At 46.2% G+C, this 27500-nt stretch overlaps 2 protein-coding genes across 7 annotated transcripts in view; both read right to left on the bottom strand.

Annotated features, from left to right (window-relative positions):
* pacsin3 (protein kinase C and casein kinase substrate in neurons 3) overlaps positions 1 to 19244 on the bottom strand; it is a 22307-nt gene extending 3063 nt beyond the window's left edge. Inside the window, exons 1-9 of one of the 5 annotated variants that reach the window (XM_056607360.1) lie at positions 18551 to 19244; positions 16747 to 16839; positions 10638 to 10738; positions 9630 to 9786; positions 9114 to 9349; positions 7076 to 7231; positions 5455 to 5630; positions 3719 to 3839; positions 1873 to 2021 (exon numbers count right to left, since the gene is read on the bottom strand). In XM_056607360.1, coding sequence (XP_056463335.1) covers positions 1873 to 2021; positions 3719 to 3839; positions 5455 to 5630; positions 7076 to 7231; positions 9114 to 9349; positions 9630 to 9786; positions 10638 to 10691 — 1049 coding nt within the window. In that variant the 5' untranslated portion in view covers positions 10692 to 10738; positions 16747 to 16839; positions 18551 to 19244. Of the gene's footprint in view, positions 1 to 1872; positions 2022 to 3718; positions 3840 to 5454; positions 5631 to 7075; positions 7232 to 9113; positions 9350 to 9629; positions 9787 to 10637; positions 10739 to 13812; positions 13919 to 13947; positions 14808 to 16746; positions 16840 to 17025; positions 17191 to 18550 lie in introns of those variants that run through there. The other 4 variants (XM_056607361.1, XM_056607359.1, XM_056607362.1 and 1 more) reach the window with 4 other exon arrangements.
* An 83-nt stretch (positions 19245 to 19327) lies between these two features.
* ero1a (endoplasmic reticulum oxidoreductase 1 alpha) lies at positions 19328 to 25543 on the bottom strand. 2 transcript variants are annotated; one of them, XM_056607364.1, is made up of 16 exons: positions 25495 to 25543; positions 25287 to 25388; positions 24755 to 24874; positions 24087 to 24170; positions 23941 to 23979; positions 23578 to 23654; positions 23288 to 23361; positions 23048 to 23168; positions 22592 to 22653; positions 22458 to 22484; positions 22246 to 22338; positions 21150 to 21396; positions 20721 to 20790; positions 20289 to 20375; positions 19770 to 19906; positions 19328 to 19477 (listed from the first exon to the last, which is right to left on the bottom strand). In XM_056607364.1, exons 2-16 carry the CDS (start codon positions 25386 to 25388, stop codon positions 19417 to 19419), a joined length of 1401 nt encoding a protein of 466 aa, XP_056463339.1. In that variant the 5' UTR covers positions 25495 to 25543; the 3' UTR covers positions 19328 to 19416. The 2 variants fall into 2 exon arrangements, with proteins under 2 accessions (XP_056463339.1, XP_056463340.1); XM_056607365.1 differs by having other exon boundaries at positions 25287 to 25522.
* Between the last annotated feature and the right edge of the window lie 1957 nt (positions 25544 to 27500).

Raw genomic sequence — 27500 nt, 5'->3', positions numbered from 1 at the left:
AGACTTGGCTTTGGGTTGATTGCGTGCGTGTGCGCGTGCGTGTGCGCGTGCGTGTGCGTGTGTGCGTTAGAGCTGGTGCGATTAATAGATTTTTAATCGTAATCGAATTCATGGTCAATAATCAATTTTTTTTTTTTTAATTAAAATGACAACATGGCAGCATGTACTGAAAATAGTGAGTATTTAGAGTTAAGCTAAAGTCTGTCAAATTTTGCTTTTGTTAATCTTCAAATAAAATCCAAACTTAAAAATATATATATATTTGTGATTTATAGAAAATAAATCTATTAAAATCGGGTTTGGTTTGAAAAAATCAGAGATTTTATTTTTAAGCCAAATCACCCAGCCCTAGTGTGTGTGTGTGTGTGTGCGTGGAGGGCGTTCCCTCTGGTGTCCGTTAGTCTGTGCTCATGTCCATCGGCATTAACCTACACTGCGATAAGCGTCTAGCTTGCCTGTTCGCTCCAGCTACTGTTCTGAGCAGGATGTGATGAAACAGCGTGGACCAAAGCGTGACCTTAACAGTATTCCTTTGACCGGTGTGAACTGAAACTCAGGACCTTGAAGCGTAGGCCTAAAGTCAGATGGAACATAACCACATTGCACGCGTTCTTCATCATACTTCCCTGATCAGTATTTTTATCTCTGCTGATTCAGAATGCAATTTCAGATGATCTGTTGATTGTCTGAGTGCCCTCATCCGCATCGTCACCTGCTCGCCGGGATAGGGTCGCTGGGGCAGCAGCTCAAGCAAGGTCAACGATTGTCTCAGTGAAACAACTTCAATAAAAAAGGTAAAAGTGACGCAGAATCATTGCCCAGATTCTGTTTCCAGCATTCATTCAATTCAATTTTATTTGTATAGCCCTTAATCACCATCACGGTCTCAAAGGGCTTAACAGGCCAAATATTTATGACATGAAAGATTTATTCATATCGAACTGAATACTAATTTGGGTCAAAATGGGCAAGGGCATGCAGGGCAGAAATGGTATCCCATCATGCACCTCTGCTGGTTCATGGTGAGGCCCCTCAGCTCCCGAACCAGGTCAAGGAGCGAGGGGAACACAACCTTTTGTTCAGTTAACATTCTAACGATGATCTTTAATAACCCCTCTGAAAGGTTGTAGCCATTCAGGAGAGGAGCAGTCCATGAGCGGGCCGAACAACGTGGTGAACAGTGGCCCTGCTATTCCGGGGCAGTGATAATGACCGTAGGGAGCGAGGCGCGGGCCCTGCAGGGAGGGGTGTGGGAGAGGAACCGTGCTACTGGGGCCTAATGGGGCCGCGGGGAGGGAGAGAGAGACAGGGTGCTTCTCTTTTGAAGAGCCCAGCGGGAGCATGTCTGACCCCCCCCCCCCCCCCCCCCCCCCACCCCCTCCCAAACACACACAGGAAACACAACAACACGCAACCTCTGAAGCCTGAGTCAGCGATTTAAGTTAGCAATTAAGAGTGTGAAGTCAGGCCAAGTACAGAGAGTTTAAATACTGGGGTGGGCCCCGCGAGGGCACACACACACACACAAAAACACACACACACACACACTCTGACGGGATAAAAGCCAGGAGATAGATAGTGCACTCTGCTGTTCCTGGTAGCCTAAATATCACGCGAGCGCTGTTTGGAGGAAGTGGGTTTCAGATCCACTCCTAGTCCGAGTCCGACTCAGTTACGTATAGCTATGAGGATTTTGATGATACATTTTCTCAACCTCTGAACGCAGGAGACGGAGCCGACAGAACGGACGGACCCACAATGCATTGCGGGATGGCCCCAGGCAAAGTCAATGACATCCGTCAACGGACGGATGCAGTGGGCAAGGGGTGTATCACACACACACACACACACACACAGTATTTACGTATTCACCTGCTTGTGTCCAGGATGGTGGGGGTCGGAGTGGGCGGGGCATCCTCTGCACCGGACGGCACGATGTTGGTGAGGGTGACCACGTTGTCCTCGTCATGACAACCCTTCTCCTTCCTGCTGATGGAGCGACTCGCATCCGGGGACCACTCCTGAGCGCACGCACACGCACACACACACACACACACACACACACACACACACACACACACACACACACACACACACACACACACACACACACACACACACACACACGATGAAGGATTTCAACAGAAAATGATTGCTCACTACAAGCCCCCCCCCCCCCCCCCCCCCCGCGCGCCCCGCAGACTAAGCTGTGGCAGTGTGCCAGTAACCTAGACGCGGCGGGAACTGTTCTACAGTACGATACGGTTTCTCAAAATAAAAACACAGAACAGTGTAGTAGGTGTGCGTGCGCTTGTGTGGGCGCATGTGTCTGAACACGTACACACATGCGTGTGGGCTTGTGTGGGCGCATGTGTCCACACACGTACACACATACGCACACGTACACACGCATGTGTGTACGTGTGCGTTGAGAGAGCGAGAGCGAGAGAGAGACACCAGGACAATGCCTCCCTCTGTGTGTGTGAGCTGAGGGAAATTCCAAGAGATTCCTGAGGACATGGCAGCTCTCTGGCCCCTCCCCAGTCCCTGTGGGGGCGGCCAGGTGTAGCCAGCGGGCCCATTCAGACTGGGTGATGCACACACACCAACATGCTGCCGTCAGCCCTATTTCCAGCGCTCCGGGCGATGTTCGTCGGTCGGGTTAGGCCTTTGTGGTCACACAGACGCTTGCATAGAAGGCTACCGCACGGCCTCACAACCCACGTGGAATCATAGAGGAGATTATAAAGAAAAACATAACCAAGTTCTATTTAGATAGAGGTTTCTATTTTTCTTTCGCAGGGTCAATAATGGAGGATGATAAATCCGCTGATCACCCCTAATCTGGCATCCCCAAGAGGCTAAATGTGTTCCGTGTTCCTCAAAGTTGACTCTGACTGTATACTTTGGCTCCCTGTATTAAGCCCCCAGCAGGGGAAGGACACATCAAACGTAAAATGAAAAGGCGCCAATAAATATAAAAGAGAGAATTCCTGTTCATTTGGTTTTTTGTTTTTTTACAGGAAACCGAGCGGGGCGTGTGAAAACCTCTCGGTGAACCATCATAGCGCGAGTTCTCTCTAATGGGCGCTAACTAGGGTGCTGCGGAGAACGTGTGTGGAAGTGTGTGCTCATGAGGAAGAGGGTCTTTGGCTCATTCCTCCGACAGCCATTCTAAGGCCCACTCAAGCCCCCCCCCCCGGTCACACAACAAGGCTTTCACTCCGAGCTGCTCGATTCACATGCATTCCTCGTGGGTCGTAGCGCCTCATACGCCAAGTACCACGCAGCCCCTCAGAAACACTGTCCTAGGAAAAAAAGGACTGGAAGTGGACACTTGGGTTGTAATGCTAGACCGAAATTAAATGAATGAATGGAGGTTCATTGAATGAATTGTGAATGGACTGCATTCTTACAGCTCTTTTCTAACCCGTTGCCCCTCGAAGTGCTTTACAATATTGCGGAACATTCACCCATTCATGCACGCATTCGCTCGCTAGGCGGTGTCGGCCATGGAAGGCGACAGGCAGCTCGCTGGGAGCATTCAGGGTGAGGCGTCTCGCTCAGGGACACCTTGCCACTCTGCTAGGAGGAGCCGGGGATCGAACTAGCATCCTTCCGGTTACCAGCCAATGAGTGAGTGAATGAGCGAGCTAGAAAGTGAGTGAGCCGGGTGAATGAGACGACTGAGCGAGCAAAGTGCCAGCGTGATGTTTACCTCAAACTGGGGCCAGTTCATGCTCATGCCGGGCCCGTGGGTGTTCCTCCACCACTTCAGGTCTTCCACGTCGTTGGCTGCGTTGATGGTCTGCCCCAGGTCTTGGTGCAGGCTCTGGAACCTTCCACATCAGAGCACCACAGTCACACGGTGAGCACCTCATCACAAACAACCACGATATGCAAGAAAAGTTATCTTTATTCTTCTGCGTTTCACAGCGTTTGATTTCAGTACGTGACGTTTGAGTGACACCCGGTCTGAGGTCAAAGGTCAGGTTCTCAACCAGGCCACCTTAGATAAGCTTCCAGAGAGGTCAAAAGAACAGCCCTCCATGATCCAATAGAGTTAGGTTTGAGGTGTTGGAGCAATGTCCTTCAACCATACACCCGGGCTCCCTCACGGGCTTCTTTTATAAAGAAAACAACACATGTGCGTCACACGCCCCCCCATTAAACCCTCCGCTTCTAATGAAATCCATAAAGGTTTGAATGAAATAGATGGAATGATGGGGACTGCGTGTGTGTGTGTGTGTGTGTGTGTGTGTGTGTGTGTGTGTGTGTGTGTGTGTGTGTGTGTGTGTGTGTGTGTGTGTGTGTGTGTGTGTGTGTGTGTGTGTGTGTGTGTGTGTGTGTGTGTGTGTGTGTGTGTGTGTGTGTGTGTGTGTGTGTGCAAGGCCTGTTTAAATTAAAAAGACAACCTCCCCACTAAAAGACAGAGTAGATTTGCCTTAAAGTGGTTGAAATAGAAAAGAAAAATACAGATACCATATCCAACCTCTAGGTGGTGCTGTAGAGCAGTGGCCAGATTCCAGCCCTCCGCAGAGGTAAATTCTGACATTTCCAAAGCACATTCGTTTTCTTTTCCCTGGACACACCCTGTGACCGCCACAGGGTGTGCCTTACTAGAGACGGAATCGTCCCAGCATTCAACTCTTGCAGGTTCAATTGACATTGACATAACCGGTTCTTAAAATAACAATGCCGATATACTTGACACCACATTCAGCTACCAGCTATCATATGACCCAAATAAATATATGGTACTGAACTCACAATGCTGGGCTGAAGTAAAATCCATGAATTCCGCAACATGAACAGGTTCGATATCTGAAGTCAAATTCCAACCAATATTGAGACAGCGGTGCACTTGTTCATTAGCAAACAGTGTCACCATGGGAACGATGAGTCATTTAAATAAATATGAGGGGAGAGGGAAAATAATAGTTAATGGAAAACCGCAAAAGTGGTCGAGTCACTCTCAGACTCGCTCAAACACACACCCGTCTATCCCCCGCACAGAACAAATGTTAATGTAGTTTGAGCATGGATTTAGCATTAGGGCAAATCATTAAAATCCCACCAATCTGTGTGTGTGTGTGTGTGTGTGTGCGTCTACACAAAGTGTGTGTCTGTGTCTCCCTCCTACCCGTCTTGGCAGGACAGGTGTGTGTGTCCCACCCGTCTTGTGTGCGTCCTACACGTGTGTGTGTGTGTCTGACTGTCTATCTGTCTGTCCTACCCGTCTTGGCAGGACTGGTCAAGGTAGGAGTGTGTGTGTGTGTTTGCGTGTTTGTGTCTGTGTGTGTGCTCGTCTGCTCGTCTGTGTGTCTGCGTCTGTGTGTCCACGCGTGTGTGTGTGTGTGTGTGTGTGTGTGTGTGTGTGTGTGTGTGTGTGTGTGTGTGTGTGTGTGTGTGTGTGTGTGTGTGTGTGTGTGTGTGTGTGTGTGCGTCTCCTACCCCTCCTGGCGGGACAGGTCCAGGTGTGTGTGGATGTCCTGCAGCACCTCCTTGAAGAAGCGCAGGCGTCCTCGCTCGGCGTCCTGCGTCAGGTCGAACACCTGCTCCATGTCCTCCATGTAGCGGGGGTTACAGCGGTTCAGCTCCTCCAGAGCCTTCTCGTAGCGCTGCTTCGCCTGACACACACACACACACACACAATTATATATATACACACACACTGTATATATATATTAGAGCTGTCAGTTAAACGCGTTATTAACGGCGTTAACGCAAACCAATCTAAAAAAAAAAATTAATGGGACAAAGAATTCAAGGGATATTTAGCATAGAAAATAAAAAAAAAGATTAATCGCGATTAATCGTGAGTTAACTATGGCATTAATGCGATTAATCGTGATTAAATATTTTAATCGCTTGACAGCCCTAATATATTTATTACATGGCTCTTCTCAATGCCGAGGAACGCTCCGTTCACTTGCATGAGCCTGTCACAACTTCCTGCTGTGAATTATATTTGATAATTCCCCGTTGTTGAGAATAATTCACCGCTGTCAAGGAAAGTGGATTTTGTGCCGTCTTTGTTATGACTCCACAAGTAGTCCGGTTACTTATCAACCCCCAGCGCCTTCGGTTGCTAAGTGACGTCAACGTCTTTGATGATCAACACTACGAATGCTGGTAACAAATTAATTGTAAAAAGAGACACCGTGTGAAGTTATTTTTTACACACACACACACACACACACACACACACACACACACACACACACACACACACACACACACACACACACACACACACACACACACACACACACACACACACACACACACACACACACAGAGAAAAAACACAAACACACACACCTAAGCAGGGACTGACATCATTCCCTCCCTGCTTATATTTTAAGTCAGAAATAAGTTTCATTTCATGTTGTTTGGGTGTCAAGGTTGATGGGACTACCGCCGGCCGTGGGCAGACGGCAGCAGGCCGACAGGCCCGGTCACGCCTGGTGCATAGTAAACGCTCGCTCAGGTATGTTTTTCCTGGTTCTCACTGGACATATTCCCACTGGAAGTAGTGGCGCGATACATATTTAGTCAGGGTGCGTCTGGTGTGTGTAAATGGGAGAGTGATTCTGACGTGTAGTATGTCTGTGTGTGTGTGTGTGTGTGCGCGCATGTGTGTCTTGTGGTGTGTTTGGAGTGCGTGTGTGTGTGTTCACAAATATATCCATCCACTCTCCTATCTACAGGTTTGTGTCCACACATTAGTGAGCACTATCTATTATACGGTGCCACAGTAGCAATTAACAAACGGCTGATAAGTGTGTGCGTGTCTATGCGCATGTGTGAATGTGTCTATGCGCATGTGTGAATGTGTCTATGCGCATGTATGTGTGTGTGTTTGTATATGTGTGTGTCTAAGCGTATGTGTGTGTTTGTGCATGCGTGTGTGTGTGTGTGTGTCTATGCGTATGTGTGTGTTTGTGTGTCTATGCGTATGTGTGTGTGTCTATGCATGCGTGTGTCTGCGTGTGTCTGTGCGTCCGGTGACTCATAGTGCATGCCTGCGGGTGGATTACAGCCCCGTGCGTCCGGCCCCCTCTCACGGTACCTTCTCGGCCTCCTCGGTGCAGCGCTCCACCTTGGTGGAGAACTTGCGAACCTCCTCCTGGGACTTGGTGGGGTCGGCCTTGGCGTGGTTCTCCCTGGTGAGCGCCGTGCGCTCCTCCTTCCTGGTCTGGTGGTAGCTCTTCTTCGTGGACTCCACCTGCGCGCGCGCACAAGCACACACACCACGCGTTAGCGACACAAACGCTTGCATACACCTACATACATGCTTACACTACCAAGGGACCACAATGGAAATAAGCCCAAGGGCTTTTTGGGTTATCCTTTTGACCGGTACGTTTGTTTGCTTACCTTTGTGCATGTGCCAATAAAGAATTTCAATGTCAACACCAGGGACAGAAACATAGACAGACACAGACACGACTTAAGTTACAACCTCTATACATGTTGTTTAACATTAATCTACAATACGTTATGCATTGACAGTATTGTCAATATGTTATTATCCATACAGTCAGGGAGTACTTATTTTGCTTTCAATTGAAACACACGAGTCAAAGTTGGTGTGAAACTTGCACTTTCTACCCTTCACATCTTCTCTTGTTGCGTGGGACATACTATTTCAAATACTATTTACACAACATAGGGCTGGGCGATTAATCAAATTTTGATCGCGATTTCGATTTTAGCGCCAAACGGTCACAAAATTAACATAATCGAGTTTTTCGATTATTTTTTTAAAATACTTTTTCAAGGTTTTATAGAAAGGGCAGAACAGCTGGATACATATCTGTATATCATTTTAGATTGTAAAAAATTTGACCATTTTGTGTATTTTTTCGAGGGGAAATTTCAAAGTTCTCAGTTACAAAGATTATTTTGGGAGAGACATTCTGAATAAATACAACATAATTCTTTGAATAATCGCGATTTTCAATATTGACCAATATAATCGTGATTATGATTTTCCCCATAATCGAGCAGCCCTAACATAACATGCTCCAGATGGCGTCATCTTCAGCTCAGGGTCTGGCAGAAGCCCACAGGCTGGTGCTGCTCTGGCTGACATGGCTGAACCTTGGTGTGGGGCATTCTCTCGCCCAGGCGCTGTGTATTCCAGCAGCATGACGCACCTCTCTTGGGACATTGGTGTCGTAAGTCTGCTGTGATGGAATCTGACCCAATTAGAAACAGCCGCGGTAAACGCCTATGAGTTCACAAGAGACGTTGCCACTCCTGCAGTTTGATCCATGGGTTGGATGCTCTATAAGAGTCGGAATAATAACTGACGGACACCAGAAACCCGTCATTTACTTGTTATGTTATTGAGGGTGCATCAAGGTGTGCATTTAGCATTCGAACTGTTTCCTGATGTAATCGCAACCTCTCGTCATTTCAGTCCATCGATTCCAATCCGTTCCTTGAAGCCGAGGTAGTGGGCGGAGTCTAATTACCTGTCTGTGCAGCGCAACAGGTGACCACCGAACTGTCACTCATATCATGACGACGGTTTAGTTGAATGAATGTACATAATTTCCGACTTTGAAGGGAGGGGTTCAAACACCACACATCAGCAGCGAGGGCTTAGCGGGGTTCAGACCACACCCCAGACACCCTGAGTTTAGGACCTGACTTTCAGATATATATAAACAAAGTAGATCCTCTCTTGGAGTGTCGGAATGGGAAATGTTTCATCTCCGACCTACGCAAGTTCATGCTACCAAGTCTGCATGGTAGCATGAACTGTAGTGATGCGTGGACGCTTAACTACAAGCATACAAATGTATTATTATAATTATAGATTATAAATGTAAATCATCTGGTTCTGAAGAAAAAAAGCAAACAGTAAGTGAAACGACTATTCAATAAAAACTAGGGCTTAGTAGTTACAATGCTGGATGCTGTATGGGAATAAACTCGGTATCGGCTGATAGTAAAGTTCAGGAATTGGAATCGGTATCGGGACGGAAAAAAATGGCATCGGATCATCTCTAGTAGCGGGTACATCCCTCTGTGATACACAACTGTTATTTAGCGTTTCTCCAGATCCGATCATCCACGGCCAGCCCACCCCGGCTCACCTCCTTCAGCCGGCGGACCCAGGGCTTCTGGGCCTTGCGGAAGCCGTCGTCGGCGTCCTTGGTCTCGCGGAAGCCGCCCATCAGCTGCTTGTGGAAGGCGTCCTTCTGCCAGCTGCGCACCTTGTCGCTGTCCTCGCTGGCCAGCTGCCCGCGCATCTCCTGGTGCAGCTCGCTCAGACGCTCCGCCGCCTGCATGAAGGCGTGCCACGCCTTCTCCAGCGTGCCGTACTGAGGGCCTGGGCACAGGCGCGGGTTTCGAACCCAGGTTACGTTAGGACGGGTCAACAGTGTCGATGCCCCTACCCCCCCCACTGCCCCTTCTCCTTTACTCTCCTGAAAACACCCTTTTAAGCAGTCATTGTTTGTTGTGCGTCCTGGCACTTAGCACTTAGCATCGTATAGCATCTTATCCTCGGTATCTTTGTTGTAGATAGCCTTTCATCCATCCAACCATCCATCCATCTCTCCATCCCTCCCCTGGTCGTCCCTTGGTCCTCAGGTCCATCTCCTCCTCACCTTTCTCCACCGTGCCCCTCCACTTGCGGGCCCAGTCGCCGAGCTGCAGGGCGTAGCTCCTCTCGATCTTGGCGCGCTCCTGGAAGCAGTTGACCACCTCGCTGCAGAGCCGGTGGCCGTCGTCGATGCGCCGCACCGTGCGTTTGTAGTTCCCCGGCTGCACGCGCACACACACACACACACACACACAATGCAGACAGTTCAGACAGTGATGTTGATAAGAATGTTGTGCACACACACACACACTAATAAATACATACATATCCATCATCGTTTTTATACGACTAATTCGAATTCAATACAAATGTATTTTTTTATGCGTATTACATTTATCTGGGGATCAGTGATTTTCTCACACACACACACACACACACACGTCAATGCATACCGTTTTATCTGTATGGTTTTTGGTTTCGAGAAAGTATTCAACATAACTAGAATTAATCAAACCGTTTATAAACTACATTTCTTGAACCCAATGCGCAGTAACAACAAGCGATAAAAGAAAACGACGACTACAAACATGACTCCTATACGTCCGACCGTTCATTTTGTTCGACCGCAGAGATCAGCCTTAGCTCTCAGCTCTGAGGAGAGGAGCCAGCCGCTGGGATAAAGCCGTCTGCATTAGCTGCAGAGAGGGCTGGCAGGCCACGGTGCAAGTCAGCAGGGACTCATTACGCACCCGCGTGTCTCTATTTAAAAACAACACGGCTCCACCTTAGCGTCAGCAACAGCGCTGCCCACACTACAGTCAGCAGGACGCACTCGTCCTCCCCTCGCTGGGTACACATACAGACGCGTGTCGGGCGCCCTGCCTGCTGAGCTGATGAGGTGGCCGACAAGATGCTATTACACGGACTCTGTGGTTAGCACTGTTGGCGATAAAACCCTTGCCTGCGTGTGTTGGCGTTTAAAGTCCCAGCTGCCTGTGTGCGCGTTTGTGTTTGCCTGTGTGCGCGTTTGTGAGTGTGAGTGTGAGTGAGTGTGTGTGTGTGTGTGGCCCACCTCCCAGAAGCTGTCAGAGCTTCCCAGGTCGCAGAGGTCTCCATTGGAAGACATGTTGGGGTCTGCCCTACAGCACGGAATGATGCCGGCTAGACGTGGGACTGAGGAGAGACAGACAGAGACAGAGACAGGAGAGAGAGGATGGGGCAGAAAAACACATAATTAAAAAAATGCTAGCTTCCAAGAGTCCTTTCTACTTCTGGTTGCTGCACGCTAACCGTGGCGCTCATGCCCCTTGGCTCAGGCGGGCTCCACGTCAGCTAAGGGGTTTATTTACTGGCCCGAGTGCTGGCAGAGAGAAGCCTCTACCACACGCTGCCCCCCTGTCTCCCTACCGCCCACCAGCACACAACAGAACCACTTGTGTTGGATCATCAGAGTCTCTCTCTCTCTCTCTCTCTCTCTCTCTCTCTCTCTCTCTCTCTCTCTCTCTCTCTCTCTCTCTCTCTCTCTCTCTCTCTCTCTCTCTCTCTCTCTCTCTCTCTCTCTCTCTCTCTCTCTCTCTCTCTCTCTCTCTCTCTCTCTCTCTCTCTCTCTCTCTCTCTCTCTCTCTCTCTCTCTCTCTCTCTCTGAACTTGGATGACTACAGCCAAGGGAGAGCCCTTTTCTCTGAGCTCGGCCACATGAGTGTCTTGGATAACAGCAGAACGGATGGCCAGTCATACTTCACGCTACCACTGATTGTTTGTGGACTACCCCGTGAACCCAGTGCAATCTGCGCGAGACATCCTGAACCCAGTAGCACTGTAGACGCATCCCAAGAGCGGATGAACCTTGCCCAGGGTTCACGATGACCTCGGCCCCCCATACTCTATACATCCACATCCGCACTGACGCAGTCTCATTGGACGACTCCCAGGGCCAAGGCCAAAACACTTCCTGTGGCAGACACAACAACTTGAGAGGGAAGCTAGTTGCCACACAAAGATTGGGGGGGGTGTGTGTGTGTGTGTGTGTGTGTGTGTGTGTGTGTGTGTGTGTGTGTGTGTGTGTGTGTGTGTGTGTGTGTGTGTGTGTGTGTGTGTGTGTGTGTGTGTGTGTGTGTGTGTGTGTGTCGGTAAAAGCTTCACACGGTAAAATATCTTCAAAACAAAGTTCTACACACCACATTTTGGGCCACTTCATAGCCCAACTGAAAAAGTAACCGCTCAATCGAGAAACCGGAAAAACTATAAACAGTAAATTTCCAGAAGGGCTAGTTGGTTAAAACGGGTTCCGGATATACCCAGGGTGGAATGCCGGACCCATAATCTCCAGTCTGCAATATGGAGTGGGTGTGGCAGTAAAATAAAGAACACAGCATGGACAGAAATGACATGGTACAGTCTGGATGACCTTTCAAAAGCTATTCTGTGGGAGTAAGCAATGCTGACTCCCATCATCAAACCGTTTAATATACAGAGAACAAGCATAAGCTCGCCAGCAGCGTTATCATGTCCATTCTGGTCCTAGTACGAAGTGAACGTTAAACCAACTGACTGACCAGTTATTTCATCGGGGTATTAGTTAGTTATACCTTTGTTGAGCTATCAAGATTTGCCGTTTAGACAAATGTCAGGAAGTGGTTTCACCACTTCCTGTGGTTTCACCACAGGTGTGGACTTCACCACAGGTAAGTCCACACCGCTCGGAATTCAATTAAAAATGATCCTAAATGATGACCCAGAAGATAGGAATTAGGAAAGAAAGGTTAAAATAGACAGCAGTCATAGCTTTGCACTGCAAAATAGACACAGTCTTCAAGCCAAGTATTAATCTGCAAGGTGTGACATGTAATGATGACCACAACGTGATGGCACCTCCCACAGCAGCAACAGATCTTGCTCTTATCTGCAGTACTCATTACTCCCCCTCCCCCCCAAGCAAATCTATTCTACATCTACATCTATCTACTCTTTTTACCTTTTAATCATTTGGACTGCAATGTTGTTCGAACATACATGTTTCACCCATACAGAAACACAGAAGTGTGAATGAGTGAGTGGGTGGAAAATATTCTAGCAAAGGAGGCATCTGACATCAACATGCTACAACATGAGCGGGTATGAGAAGCTGACTTGGCCGGCACATGCTAATTACTATTCCAAGAAGAGTGTGTGTCGTTGTGAAATAAGGGTACTTGATCTGGATGCTTGACTTTGTTGTTCCTATAGCTTCACTCTTGTGAACATGAACTCACATGAACATACAGTTTCTCTGGGTACTCAAGATATGAGTTTTTGTTGCACTTGCTTCGACCAATAGCTCAGACTGGTTCTAAGGAAGCTATTCAAACCAAAAGGTATGAATGTCAATGTTAAGTATGCAAGGCGTGTCTAAATTGTATCATCAGTGAATCAAACCACAAATCTCCTACTACCAAAGTGAACATGAAAGCCAGCACACTTCCTCAACGGGCCACTTGTGAGATTGGTCACTACTCAAAAAACACACAAGAAAATACAAACAAAAGTAGATCTACAGCTATTGATCAACTGTGTTCAATCCCGTCAGTCTGTGGGTGGCCCTGATTAAGAGATTACGCTTTGTGATGTCCAGCAAGTTTATAGACGGACAGACTCATTAGTGGAGTAGGTCAGTGCTCTGGCACACACACTAGATGCTGCTGCCCCAGGCCAGACAGAACGCTGTTCGTCAAACCACTTCTACAATACATTTGTGGTAACACATATGGATAAGGTTATCAGGACGGTTCAAAAACTTTTTTCCTAAGAGTTAATGAATGAAAGTTAACCTGAAGCAAAATGTGTTAACATTCTGAAGTTCTGTTTAGAATGAACACATTTGAAATGTTGCCATAACTTGATGTTGAGCTGTCCGACCCAACTCAACATAAGGCTGTGTTGCTATAATAAAAACACACAGGAGACAGAACGTAAGACGAGTACTTGGTATGACAAGGATAAGAACACAGAGAAGTTAGAATACAAACACTATGCTCCGTGAGAATATCGACACCATGATCAGATAAAAATACAATTAATACTTGTTGAGTAGAAAGTTTAGCAGATCATTTTTTTCCCCAACATGCCGCTTGCACACAAAGCCCCAGACACGCACACGCCTGCCTCACCTTACCTTGCTTTGTTTGCCGTGAGCGACAGACCTACTTTGAACCACCCCTCTGTGCTCCCCTCTCACACCCATCCCTATAATCAACCACGCGTCTGCAAACCTCCTTCCTCCAACCCTCTCCAGCTACAGCCCTCGGCAGACCACCGCACTTCACCCCCGGAGGCCCCCGAGACGACACCCCGAAAAACAGGACTCTTCCACTTCAAGAAGGAGGATGTGCCAAAACAATAAACACCTAAAGAAGTGCCTCCAAGCCGACCCAGTGCCTGTTCCTGGTCAGGGAGGAGAACACAACCCTCCTCTCAGAGAGCGGAGAGGCTGTGTAGAGCAGCCACTGGAGAGGCTGAGAGATCCCTCCCATGGGTGTGTGTGTCCACAAAGGATGTTTATCTTGCATTGGTAAGTGACCACGTTCTTGAGTTCATTTCCCCACACGCAAACTTCGTTTGACATGGAAGGAATAGGAATCGAGAAGTACAATCTGTCCCTTACGCAAAAAAATAAGCTTCATACAACGTTGTATTGAACCATAAAATGATCATAAAATACAAAGCCAGAAGTCGGAATATAACATTGTCAGAGTTGTATCTAGAGAGAACTATAGGGCCTTGGCCTACAGGACCATCATGATATACCGATGCGTTCCTTAAGACGTTGGCCTTTCTAGAGTGATTAACCATCCGCTGGCAAGCCCAACGAAAAAGTAATCAGGGCTGCATTCTGACCTAGGCCTTCTTTGACTCTTGGCTTAAATTCCAGGGCGGCCTGGGACTTAACTGTGACAGAGTATCCATCTTCCCTGGGACCAGTAGCCAGGCCATTGTACAAAAAGGACGATGATTTAAAAATGTATTAATAAATGAACGGTCAGAGAAAAACGGAAAGCATCACCATTGTCGAGTGAGGCAAAGGCTGGGATAATTCTTCAAGAGAAAGGCGGTTGAAAAAAGCGAATATTGACTAGCCATGCACAGTGGGAGGCTGGAAACTGTAATATTTTCCGTGTGTATAGTTGTTTACAGAAGGAGATAGAGATAACAATGCAAGTGACAACATGCATAGTTGTATAGTTGACAGTCGTTTTTGGACCATCAACACAACACTACAAGGAGTTAGGGGCATGTGACAGAAGGTAAGGAAGGCAGGGGTGTGCGAGGCAGAGACACACAGCGATGGAAGGAGATTCAATGGACGGTGGATTTAGGCAGAAGTGGGTCAGTACAGGCGGGCCTGGGATGGGGGAGGAGGTGGCTTGGAAGGGAGGGAGGGAGGGAGGGAGGGAGGGAGGGAGGGTTGGAGGGAAAGGGTAGACTAGGTCTAGGGCCTCAAAGGCTCTGCTGGAAACCCAGTCAATAATCAGATGAATGTACACCAACGGTTTTACAGCAGCTTGCTTCCATTCATTCCTGAAACTATGCTACTAGCAGGCTGGGGGAGTTTTATATGGGTATTAGCCTGAGTTATGTTACACCAGCGCATTAGGCTCATGACACTATTATTAGCAGGGCAAAATCATGAGTTGGTGATTGTAGGCGTTGTGGGAACGGGCCGGGGCTTCCAGTAGATCACCACTGTTGGTGGTAGATGGTTGTACATTCAGTCTACAACGTAAACAAAACAAGCTGTACAGCAGAGCCCTATTATCACTTACTAGTAGAGTAAATGTAAAAGAATCCCGAACATTCAAACCGTCATAGATTCTAATGATTACAAAATCTGCCATTCAACGAATCACAACGTCTAAAACTGTTACTATACCTTACTAAAATATGACAATTACAATTAGGACATTTAGCAGACGCTTTTATCCAAAGCGACTTACATCGGTTAACACACACATTGACACACCGACGGCAGAGTCAACCATGCAGGGCGACAGCCAGCTCGTCAGGAGCAGTTAGGGTTGAGTGTCTTGCTCAAGGACACATCAACACTCAGCTAGGAGGAGCTGGGGATCGAACTAGCAACCTTTACAAGGCAACTGCTCTACCTCCTGAGCTAAGCCGACCCTGACAACATTTTCTAATCTATTTTTCGTAAATCATATTCTTGACGGGGGCTCTTCCGGCTACAGGCTGCCAGAAACAGGGAATGTCCCCGGAAAAGGGGACCCTGTTACTAACAAACCCATTCCATTGATTGGCTACATATGGAGGTTCTAATCACTGGCAGGAATTTGTTTTGGAAGCTATCCTGAATACAAATGGGTACATCCGAGAACATTGAGGACTGGAAGGGAGACTACAGATATTGATATCTGTCCTTAGTAACAGATATCTCCCAAATGTTCACCATGACCTGGAAACTGCTTGAAAAGGCAAAACTGTGTACCATTGGACCAATATAACCAGAAGTAATGATGGACGAGGCTCTGAAGTCATGCCCCAGATGACAGGACCAACCCAGAAAACACACACTTCAAGAAATACATAACAAATAGAGGGGAGATGCAAAACAGAGTACATCCTGATCTCGTGTTCCTCTCCATACAAACCCAGTCAATTGTGTAGTCCTACTTTTGAATTCACAAGTGCGAATTTAAAAATGCCTATATTGGCCAACCTTGAAAGGCTTTCTAAACCGGTCCAATCCGATAAGCTTGCAGGGATGAAACACATTTTCTGTTCTGTGAAAATATGGACTATGAAATCTCACTTATGTGCAGTATGTCAGAGTCTAGCTTCACATACACTGCAGTGCAAACCTATTAATGAATGCCCATTAATCCCAGTGGGTTCTATGTTTTCAGCCTCAGGAAACACACCAGAAATAGGCATGTTCGATTCATGTAGGTGAAACTAGCACGGCCAGGTCAGAGAGGTAGGATTATCTACTTTATTTAAAATACTTTGTAAACCACCGTTTCCAGTTCGGTAACAGACTTTTGAGTGTTGAATGTATAGAACTCAATGCATTCACCTTCCTACAACACTACACGCGTACAATTGCACACATTCATGTTACAAAACAAGACCATTTTCTACCCACATACATGATGTGCTCCATCCCAGGGTCCAAGCAAAGACAACCTTACCTTTTCAGAGATGAAAACAGAGATGGACAGCAGTCCAAATGCAAGCAAGGGCTGTTTCTCCGAAGGCCTGAGAAGCAATAGACAAGAGCAAGGCTAAAGAGCAGAGATTCAGCGAGAGAGAGAAAGAAAAATCCTTAAAAAATAGACAGAGCGAGAGAGAGAGAGAGAGAGAGAGAGAGAGAGAGAGAGAGAGAGAGAGGAAACACACCAGAGAGACAACAGAGGAGCTGGTTAGGAAGCCTTGAAGCCCACAGACGTGCAGTGAGGATCTCACAGAACCTGACGATGGTATTGGTCCAGCAGGCTGCCAGGTGAGTGAGGCCGCAGATAGTAAGTTGGTGGCAGTTATTGCAGTTATGGAGCAGTGGCTGAGAGGTGGGACATTCTGGGGCTCCCACTGAAATGCCACACATAATAAGCGTGTAGTAAACATAATGAGCAGGCCGGAGAGACCCCGGCCATAGCTCGTAGAGGAGGTCCGGGGGACTTACATCACACTTCTAAAATTACCTTGGAATGGCCGGGAGGAAAGGGGTCAAAGTATCTGTCAATAGGACGTCAACACACCACGAGTTGCAAGTTCATTGAGCTCTTCCCTTGCCAAGTAAGGCATAGGATTAAATATTGAGGTCTGGTCTCATGAGAATGACCAGTTCTAGCTTTAGGAACATGCCAGTATGGCTGGACAGAAAGGCTTTTGTCATCAACATATTTGCGCGGCAGCTCTGTGTCTCCGGTGATCAGAGAGCGAATAATGCAGGGATGGATAGAGCGAATAATGCAGGGATGGATAGACCTGTACAACTCAGACATCAGCCCTTTGAAGAAGAAGTCAACGCAGGCTGCACCATTCCCTCCAACAGGAACTTGCAATCGAAAAGTTTGGCATGTCACTAGTAAACCTGGAGTATGTTCTGGTAGAAGATGGGACAGAATATTAAACATAAAGAGACACTATCCAGCATTGTTCCCCTGCATAGCATTAAGCAGAGCAAGCCAAAATGCTATAATACCCTCGACACAATTTAATTCATCAGAACTCTACACCGCCACAAGATAGGTCTATCTGATGTGCTACTTTTGACTACTTCTGTTGAATTAATTTCTTCAGATTAACACATATTTTAGGTCATTGTAGTGTTGTACATTCTGAACACCTTGTTCATGCGGTTAGGGTCCTACATGGTGTGTGTGTAGAGTACTGTAAACTAGGTGACACAACTCGACTGCAAAACCTATTTGATGTAGCACTAGGACCAAAACAATTCCCTTTTCTTTTCTTTTTTTAATGAGAAAATAGATGCGTCTTTCATAGGAGAACTCTGAGAAATTGACAGCTGCTGATGGACCTCGACATTCTATGAAAATAATCCACTTGCTGCTCAGGGAACCTTAGGGCCAGACAGAGGCAGCAGAGCCCCCCACCATCAGCCGGGCGACATGACGTCATGACGCCCTGGCTGCTGCACTGAGAGAACCCCGAAGAGTCGAACCAGATACCCACTCAACGAACACGAATAAACGAGTGAACGTAAACGATTCCATCAACATTTTAACACCTCCCATGTAACTCCAACTTTTCCCGAACGAGCTTACGTCATGTTAAACCAACCGATCGCTAAGCGGGCGATTTGCGATAATTTAAATTACGCAGTAGGTACGTGTCTCCATTACACGCCTCCAGTCCCAGCGATGCAATTGCGCTTACTAATGATGTGCGTCATGTTGGCGTTATCAACATCAAACATCTAAACATCTATATAACATACGGGCTAGGCTACTTAAGTCTCCAACAAGCGCCTACCTGTTGCAACTTATGTTGCTTTGCTCCGATCCTCTTTCTCCGATGATCCTGTTCCCTAGAAGCTCCCAGCGGGCGGTCGACGGCACATGGGTGCGTCGGGCAGGGTGAAACTCTCCGAAAGGTTCCGTGTGCCTCGAAGCCAGACGCGCGTTGAATGTCAATGTTTACTCAGAAGCAACAGGCTCGCTTGCTGCACTCCCATAGGCCATTACGCTGCGACTCCATGCGTCCTGCAGAGACTCGCCACCAGTGCATGCATGCTCCTCACCCGTATACTGCTGGCTTGGACTCCCAAGGAATAGTCGATTTGTAATGTGTTGCCTTATTGAACAATAGTTGACTTTAATGTGGATCTGTATAACACTTTTGAGAGGGAAGGAGTCTTTCGATGCTTCCTAGCGTCGCTCAGGAGAGGTCTCTGTAATCAGATGCTGCTAGCCACAATATCCATTCATCCTATTACGGGTCTTTAACCCTTCACTGTCTGAGCAAGCGATCATCACATCCGCCTGCACACACACACACATACATACAAAGACACCAGTTTACCAGGCGCCCGCGCAGACACACACGCACGCACGCACGCCCAAAAACAAACGCACACTCTTTCTCTCAGAGACCATATAAATGGGTTTCCCTTTCCCACGGAGCATCCAATGTTTTTTGCCAATGAACCATCAGTATAAGTTTTAGCAGCGCCCTCTAAAGGGCCACCGTGGTATGGTAACATCCACGCAGGATTATCAGTTGAGGTGGACAGTAAAACACCAGTAGTAGAAACATTGACCGATGAATGTTTATTGTTGGAAGACATAGCCGGATCCCACATCCATCACAACGAGGCTGGACTTTTGGTGGTGCTTCTGTCATCTGAAGTCCGCCAGCATCGATCTAAAGTTCTTCAGCTCCTTGATGCTTGTTGAAATTCTGTAAAAGATTTAAATAAAAACAAATTATGTGGAGTAGCCTATATTGAGAACCACGATAGAAAATGTAGATCCTAAATGGAAAAACATAAAAGGGTATGGATCATGTTAAATAAGAGAGAGAAACATGTGGAATGGAAGTTATTTGTTTTGGATAAAGAAAATCCACATGAATTATTTTCAATTTAGAGTTAGGTAACTTAATACTAAAGAGTGGAAAAATCAGGGCTTTGCAATTTCACAGACAGTATACGTCATCAGAACCATATCGTAATGGGGTCAGAGTATCGTACCTTCCGAAGGCATTGAAGATGGAGACTATCTCCTGGCGGTTCAGCTGGAAGGCGGGCCGTGGAACGTTAGGTTTGGTCAGATCTTCAATCTGTCGCCTTGAGAACAGGACCTTTAGGGCTGTCCCTAACCCCTGGGTCTGAGGGTGTGGGTTTGTGCGTGTGTGTGTGTGTGTGTGTGTGTGTGTGTGTGTGTGTGTGTGTGTGTGTGTGTGTGTGTGTGTGTGTGTGTGTGTGTGTGTGTGTGTGTGTGTGTGTGTGTTGGGGAGGATCACAGTTTTTGTAATTTTAAATAGAAGAACATACATAGAAATACAACATCCAGTATATTGTTGGAAGACAGAGACGGATCCTACATCCATCACAACGAGGCTGGACTTTCATACTTTTCATTAACATTCAATTCCACTTCAAAATTGTATTCTTCACAGTAATACATTGAGGTAGCCTTTTCTCATTAGCATTATTAGCATTAGCATCAGTGTTAGTTCATATGGATAACTGAGAGAGCCAATGGCTGACCTGCAGCTTTCCCCAGAGACGACATTTGAAACACCCCACGCAGTCCATGATTCTTGAAATGTTCTTGAAGGACAGCCTGATGTCCTCCTGGGGTCGTAGTGTCAGAGAGAGGCATTCAGAAATGAAAGACCAACATACAATCTTGTTAGAATGTGTTCTTTCCATTATGAAAAAAATGAATTAATTGAACTATGAATGTACTGCTAATCTAACTCATTAGATACTAACATGCCTTTTACTTTTTTCCTTCTACCATATTTGAACTGTGATTATCTGTGAGAAATAAGCCTCATCAGATATTCGATAACTTGTCACTGAACAATAAGTCTGGTCTTGTAAATGGCGTGAATTCTGATTGGTTTAGCCATTCGCACTCGACTTCATTCTTCCACAGCTGGAATGACAGACGGCAGACAAAAAAAAACGTCAAACCTTGAGCTTCCCCGCCTCCTTCTCATCCCCAGCGAACAGCGAGTTCTCGTTGAAGTGCAGGGGGAACGTGCTGAGAGGAGAAGTGTGAGAGGGTGAGAGGCAAGTTCATTGGTTTTAAATGGACTGATTTGAACACCATATGAATTAAATGGACTGCATCTATATAGGGCTTTTCTAACCAGTGGCCACTCAAAGCACCCACCCATTCATGCGTACATTCACACTAAGAAGGCGGGTGTCAGCCATGCAAGGCGACAGCCAGCTCATCAGGAGCAGTTAGGGTGAGGTGCCTTGCTCAGGGACACCTCGACACTCAACAAGGAGGAGCCGGGGATCGAACCAGCAACCTTCTCCATTGTTGTTGCTCCATTGCATTCCCAATGGACGGTTTTGACAGGGCAGTGTATCTCGCTGTATGTCCAGACTCACTCAGCCAGTCGGAGGACCTCCAGCAGCAGCTCTTTGTGGGCCTGATCCTTCCGCGGCTGGCCCGTGTACAACTGGAAGGACGACTGCTGGAAGAAGGGCAGGGCTTTGGCCAGGGCGCGCAGCTCAATCAGGTACAAGAAGTAGAGGTTACGGAGCCGCTTGGGGCCCTCGCCCGCGGTCAGCTCAGAGTCGAAACGCTGCTGGAACTCTGAGACGTTGTGGGACCACTTCTTCTGGAACCAGTTGTCTACGAGTGGAAGGAGAGAACCGGGAGACAAAAGGGGACGAAGGCCGAGTGTTGACTTTGTGTTGACTTGACCACTTAACTTTGTGTTTGTATTTACTCTGAATCACCTAAAGGGCTTTCGGACCTACCTTTGTGACTTGAAACCATTAACAGAAGAAGAACACAGAGAGAAGAATAGGTCATATAAACATGCAGTGTGTGAGTGTCGGAATGATGACAGGTTGAAGTCTCATGACTTGAGTTGTGTATGCTATAAAAGACTATACAATAACAAAAAGCTATAAAAGACATCCCTCTGAAGACTGAGTACCTTCAGAGATATTCAGAGAAACTACTAATGGCCGTGTTTTTTGTGTGCGTGTGTGTTGGTGTGTGTGCTATTAGCTATATTTACGGTATGTGGAATAATTTGATTCAAAAGTGTGTTTGTATGTTGTGATGGAAAAATACATATGTTGTTCCCTTTTCATCATGTGAGCTTTATTTCCTATGCCTTGTATTGTCTAGCCCCCTACCTGTTCCAAGTGTTATCTAACGTTAACCTTCGACCTATGGGGAACACCGGTCACGAGGGAGCAGGGATCCCCTAATGCATTCTTCTGCTTGATGAGAACACAGGAAACTCTGTCCTTTAGGTCAACATTATTTGATTTGATCATTGACAATTGCAATGTGGGGAGGAGGGTGAACCTGTATTCTTGGATAGCTGCTAGAGAGGAGACTAGTGCATGAATACATTGGAATAGGTTAATTGTCCACAACTATTGTGCGCTTTTTTGCGTTTAGAAGTCTGATCTGTCCTAGACGCAATATCTCTTCAAGAAATTGCCATGATAATTGTTTATTTACCATCCATAAGGTATCGGGCACTCAAGTGTATGTTGATGCTGGAGTGAAGGCCAGATATAAGCCTGTAGAAAGCTCTTTTCTCCACACATTGACCTGGGAAAGAGGAGAAACAAGAGAAACAAGTTTGTCTTGTTACATCGCAAACATTACCGTTAGCGTTAGCATCTCTCACATAACAATGACCATGAGGATGTTGAACGGAATCAACCCACCGTCCAACCATCGGTAGAAGGCCGGGGCTGAAAGCGAAACCACAAATGATATCACACATAAAGAACATGCCGAAATCCAGGGTTAACCGCGTGCCGCACAAATGTATTGTTAAGTCACTAGGAAGAGCTCCCACCATCCTTTCCTTGACCGCTGTGGAACACTTGGGGATACACTGGGCGCCTCACGGTGAAGGGTCTGTGACGGTGGAAGCAGACATTAACATTGTGATGTTATTGATTATGGTCCTGTTTTTCCAATTTTAGCAGCGCCCTCTAAAGGGCCACCATGGTATGGTATACATCCACGCAGGGTTAACAGTTGAGGTGGATAGTAAAACACCAGTAGTAGAAACATTGACCGATGAGTGTTTATTGTTGGAAGACATAGACGGATCCCACATCCATCACAACGAGGCTGGACTTTTGGGCGTGCTTCTGTCATCTGAAGTCCGCCAGCATCTATCTTAAGTTCTGCCCCTAACCTCCAGTTGACAAATGATTTCCCCCTCATTTTTTCAAGTCAATCAACCGGGTTCACTCTGTGTGTAATTCCTGCTCATTGTCTTCGTTTGTGTGTCGTTCTACTTTACTTGAAGCAGTTCTCCTCGTAAATGCTGTTCCAGATTTGCCAGGCCGCAGGGCCCTTGTAGCCCGTAAAGCGTTCCGGGTTCAGCAGCAGATCCACATACTGTGCATCCGGGGACTCCACATCTGACACAACAACGACAACAACAACATCAACATCAGCATGTCCTCGACCGTAAGGCTCAGCCTGTGAGTCAGTCCCACTCTGGCTTCAGAGGGATTGGACAGGACGCATAAACACCGACCGTCGATCACACAGAAGCGCTCCGACTCATCATCGTGGAGGTTCCAGTTCTGCAGAGCCTCTCTCGTCTTCTCACTACAAACAACAGTCAGGAAGTCCATGGGGTGACTGAATTTAAATTGTCGTTTACACTTTCACATCGGCCTAAATATGTCGTTTACACTTTCACATCGGCCTAAATATATGGATGAACACTGACCCCCTGTTAAGAACGCAACCCGCTAAGACCCTTGTTTTATTTTGGAAGTCTACTATTTAATTATATATATATTATTATATTTGTGAACTTACCTGAGAGAGGCGTCTACAGCTCCAAGATGCTCCAGTTTCTCACAGTCGTCGTCCTGTGTGTTGGCGTCTGCTGAATACTAGACAACAGACCCATGCAAGACAATAGCCACCACCGATGAGGAATAAGAACCAAGGATTACTTTTTAATTTCTACGTGTTGAAGCATGCGTGAATAACAGAGTAATGACGTTCTACTTAAGTTATGTGGGGTCAGGGCCACATGGACACAAGCACTATATAATGAGCTTGTATCATAATTTCACTGTAACAAACATTTTGCAGGGAACCTTTGAACTAGAGAAAATTCAAAAAGATATTGGGTTCAACTCTCATCATGCCAGTGGTGTTCTACCTCCCTCTTACCTTATGGTTCGAAGACTTGATTCCCTCAGGCACCTCATTCTGTGGATTAAAAAAAGCTCATTGTTCTCGGCTCGCATGTAAAATGTGAATGATTGGTAGCATGGCAGGCTAGCATAGCAGGTGGGCAGCATAACAGGGTCTCTCACCGGGGAGCAGGGCTGCACAGCACAAGAGCTCATACCACACTGGTGGTTGTCTGTCCAGAAAGGACACGGCTTATCCAGGTTCACCTGTTGGTGGTCAAAGCTTTGTTCAAAAAGTAATTTTTTCAAAATAATATTTGTCAATTTGAACTTTTCATATATTGGCCAAAACATAGGATTTTACTCATGTTTTCTCTCTTTCTCTCTCTCGGATTTTAGTAACAGATGCGTAACATAATAATAATAATAATAATAATAATAATAATAATAATAATAATAATAATAATAATAATAATAATAATAATAATAATAATAATAATAATAATAATAATAGGTTTTGGGATCACTCTCCCTTTAAAGTTATCAAATAAAGTGAAAAAAGGAACAAAGAATGGGGAAAAAGCTATAATTTAATGTTATCCACTACTTTTCCAGGAAGTACACGGTTGTTTTTTCCCCAAAATCGAATGCATTACTTTTCCAAATTAGTAATGTTCATTTTTGGATTACAAATCATCAAAGGTCCCCTGAGGTGTGGTTTGATTAGCCTGACTGAAAATCAGTCTCATATGACATCACAGGTGGGCGTGTCCAACAGGATGTGTGCTAGATAGAGCAGTCTATCAGCCTATGTAATGCTACTTCCTGGAAGAGTATCCTCAATGACGTACCTTATAGAACCTGAAGTAGTCAGACTCAAGCAGTTTTTGGAGTTTAGGGAAGAGCTGATCATTGTTGAAGGCATCGATGGTCTCCACATCACAGGCGCAGTCGTCGAGATTACCTGTGACCTGTTCAAGATGATACCACCCAATGTAGTTTCACCAAATATCCATAGACCAATCTATTGAGTAGCCATCAACATCCCACTAATCAAATGTTCTGATTAACCTTAAAAGCAAGCATTGTTTCATGTTTATTTCTCTCCGTCTGTTTTGTCTCACAGTTGTTTCTTGACCATGTTACATGCAACTCAGAACATTTCAACGGGCACTATGCATTACTATGCATATTGTATATAGCACCACTATACACAATGCGGTTTTTAATACAATAATTAAACACGGCAATGTTTTCTACTCAAAGTCATCATAGCTATTTTAAAAAAAAACACCAAACTCATACCTCATACCTACATAATAATAATGTTGCATTGAGGACCGTTATCTCTGATGGTCGAGAGGAATAAAGTGTCCCACTTACCTGACAGAAACACCTGTCACCCGCCCCCCTCGAGAGGGCAACCTGCATGATGCTCGCCAGGAGCGCAGCGAAGACCGTCAACCGTCCAACAGACATTATCATCTGTCATTGGAGACGGACAAATCAGTACATGCACAAAACCCTCCGATAATTTACTCAAGACAAGAATCCAGTGAGCCAAGAGCTCCAACTTCCAAGTGTCGCTTACTCAGTGTGCTTCCTGATATTTCCTCATTGTTTATGACACGGGGGACAAGGCTACGTGACAAACCACCACGCAACACTTGGAAACTTTTTTTATTTTATTTTTCATTTTTTAATAAATCTACTTTCTGAATTAAAAACCTGGTAGAGGTTTTTATAAAGTCGTTGTTAGATCGTCGGCGTGTTTAAAATCGTTTAAGTTTATTTAATATTCAGTGTAGTGCAGTAACATTAATTAGCCACAAGGGAGAAGCAAATCATCAGAATAACTCCAGTAATTCAAGTTGATCTGAGGATTGGTGAAGATATGTTTACAATACATTTGTAATTAGAAATATACAATTAGGATTTCAGAATGGACATTGACAACACAGCCTATTTAATATGGTGTGCTCAAAATGTTGGGTTTATTTTTGGTTTGGCCTTTACTCTGGTCACAATGAATTAATTAATAATAACGACCGTCTGAATCAAATGTGTACAAACATGTCCTTTTATAAATCAAAAAATAAAATATGGCGACATGCTGTCCACCGTCCTGCTCGTGAGTCATGCTGATTTTGGAGATTTTCAGAAATTGACCTAAATAGTGTTCCCCAAGTCAGCAGACAAAGTTGGAAACGCCGATCCGACTCAATTGCGCCCTCTGTCGGACGGAATTCACCAGCAGCCTAAATAAATGAACTGAGGTGAACCTCCAAAGAGGGAAACGCCACCTTCAGTGAAAGGAGGTAGACACGTCATAAATGTACAGTCTGTGTGTCTTAAATATTGTTTTTTAATGTCTTCTTAAAGCAACTTGAACCGTCCACCTTCCCATCTCTCTGCTTGATCACCAGTGGGGAGGTTTTACAAACCGTTAAATCCTGTAATCCCTTGTTTAGAAATGCCATGTTTTGATTTTTACGAAATGTTTGCTATGGAAACCTTTACTTTTATTTTTTCTTAAACTTCCTTGCCGATCCGCCTCACACACACACACACACACACACACACACACACACACACACACACACACACACACACACACACACACACACACACACACACACACACACACACACACACACACACACACACACACACACTCACACACACACACACTCACACACACACACACACACACACACACACACACACACACACACACACACACACACACACACACACACACACACACACACACACACACACACACACACACACACACACACACACACACACACACACACACATTTTCATGATTTTTGAAATGTTTGCTATGGAAACCTTTTTTTTCTTTCTTTCTTCTGAAACTTTCCTCTGCTGATCCGCCTCCCGGTCCTCTCAGTCCCTGGCAGGCCGGGGGCCCCTGCACCGTGGCCCTATAACTCCATTCTCTATTTCTGTGCTTCCTTGTGCTGCCAAGCCCCTGACGTAATGCTCCGCGTTAATTATTAGCATGTGGAAAGCCATGGCCAGCCCCTCGATCCCAGGCTCCGAGCGTACGGTGGGGCTGCACCTCGCTCCCTCCCCGGTACCAACAAATCGCTGATTGGCTAGACACCACGGGAGTCACCGCCAACCGCACGCTCGACCTTCTGATTGGTCATTCGACACTGCGAGGCACAACCCTTCGTACGCTCGGACCCTGGGATTTATGCCGCGGCTCTTCTCTGGCGGCCAGAGAGCACCCCGACTGCTGGGAGAGGGAAAGTTAGTCAAGATGGCAAATATCACTAAACCGGAGTAAAGGGGGCACCGCTCCCCGAAACTGTGATCGAGACCCACGATGCTCATGTTCCCATAAGTAAGTACTACTGGGCCTGAGGGGTTTTTATTATGACTATTAACTAACTTGTCTCCGGGTTTCTGAACTACTAGTCAGTAACGTTGGCTCAAATCGTCAAGTGTCCAACGTTACATATTCAACTGGACATAATCATACGATATGTATTATTTTGAATATCATGGCTCCGGGTGCGTTTATGTATGCCAGCCCTGAACGTTATTCTGGGCTGCCCATTTGAG

The sequence above is a fragment of the Gadus chalcogrammus genome, chromosome 14, assembly GCF_026213295.1.
Source record: "Gadus chalcogrammus isolate NIFS_2021 chromosome 14, NIFS_Gcha_1.0, whole genome shotgun sequence".
In the NCBI taxonomy this organism is placed as follows: Eukaryota; Metazoa; Chordata; class Actinopteri; order Gadiformes; family Gadidae; genus Gadus; species Gadus chalcogrammus.
Note: the sequence above shows the minus strand (reverse complement) of the source record. Positions and strands in the feature narration are given on the sequence as shown.

Coding starts and splice junctions, on each gene's coding strand:
- ero1a (XM_056607364.1), bottom strand. CDS start 25,388: ATGATAATGTCTGTTGGACGGTTGACGGTCTTCGCTGCGCTCCTGGCG. Junction 22,654..23,047: donor TACGAGGAGAACTGCTTCAA/GTAAAGTAGAAC, acceptor CCACCGTCACAG/ACCCTTCACCGTGAGGCGCC. Junction 22,485..22,591: donor CAGCGGTCAAGGAAAGGATG/GTGGGAGCTCTT, acceptor TTTCGCTTTCAG/CCCCGGCCTTCTACCGATGG.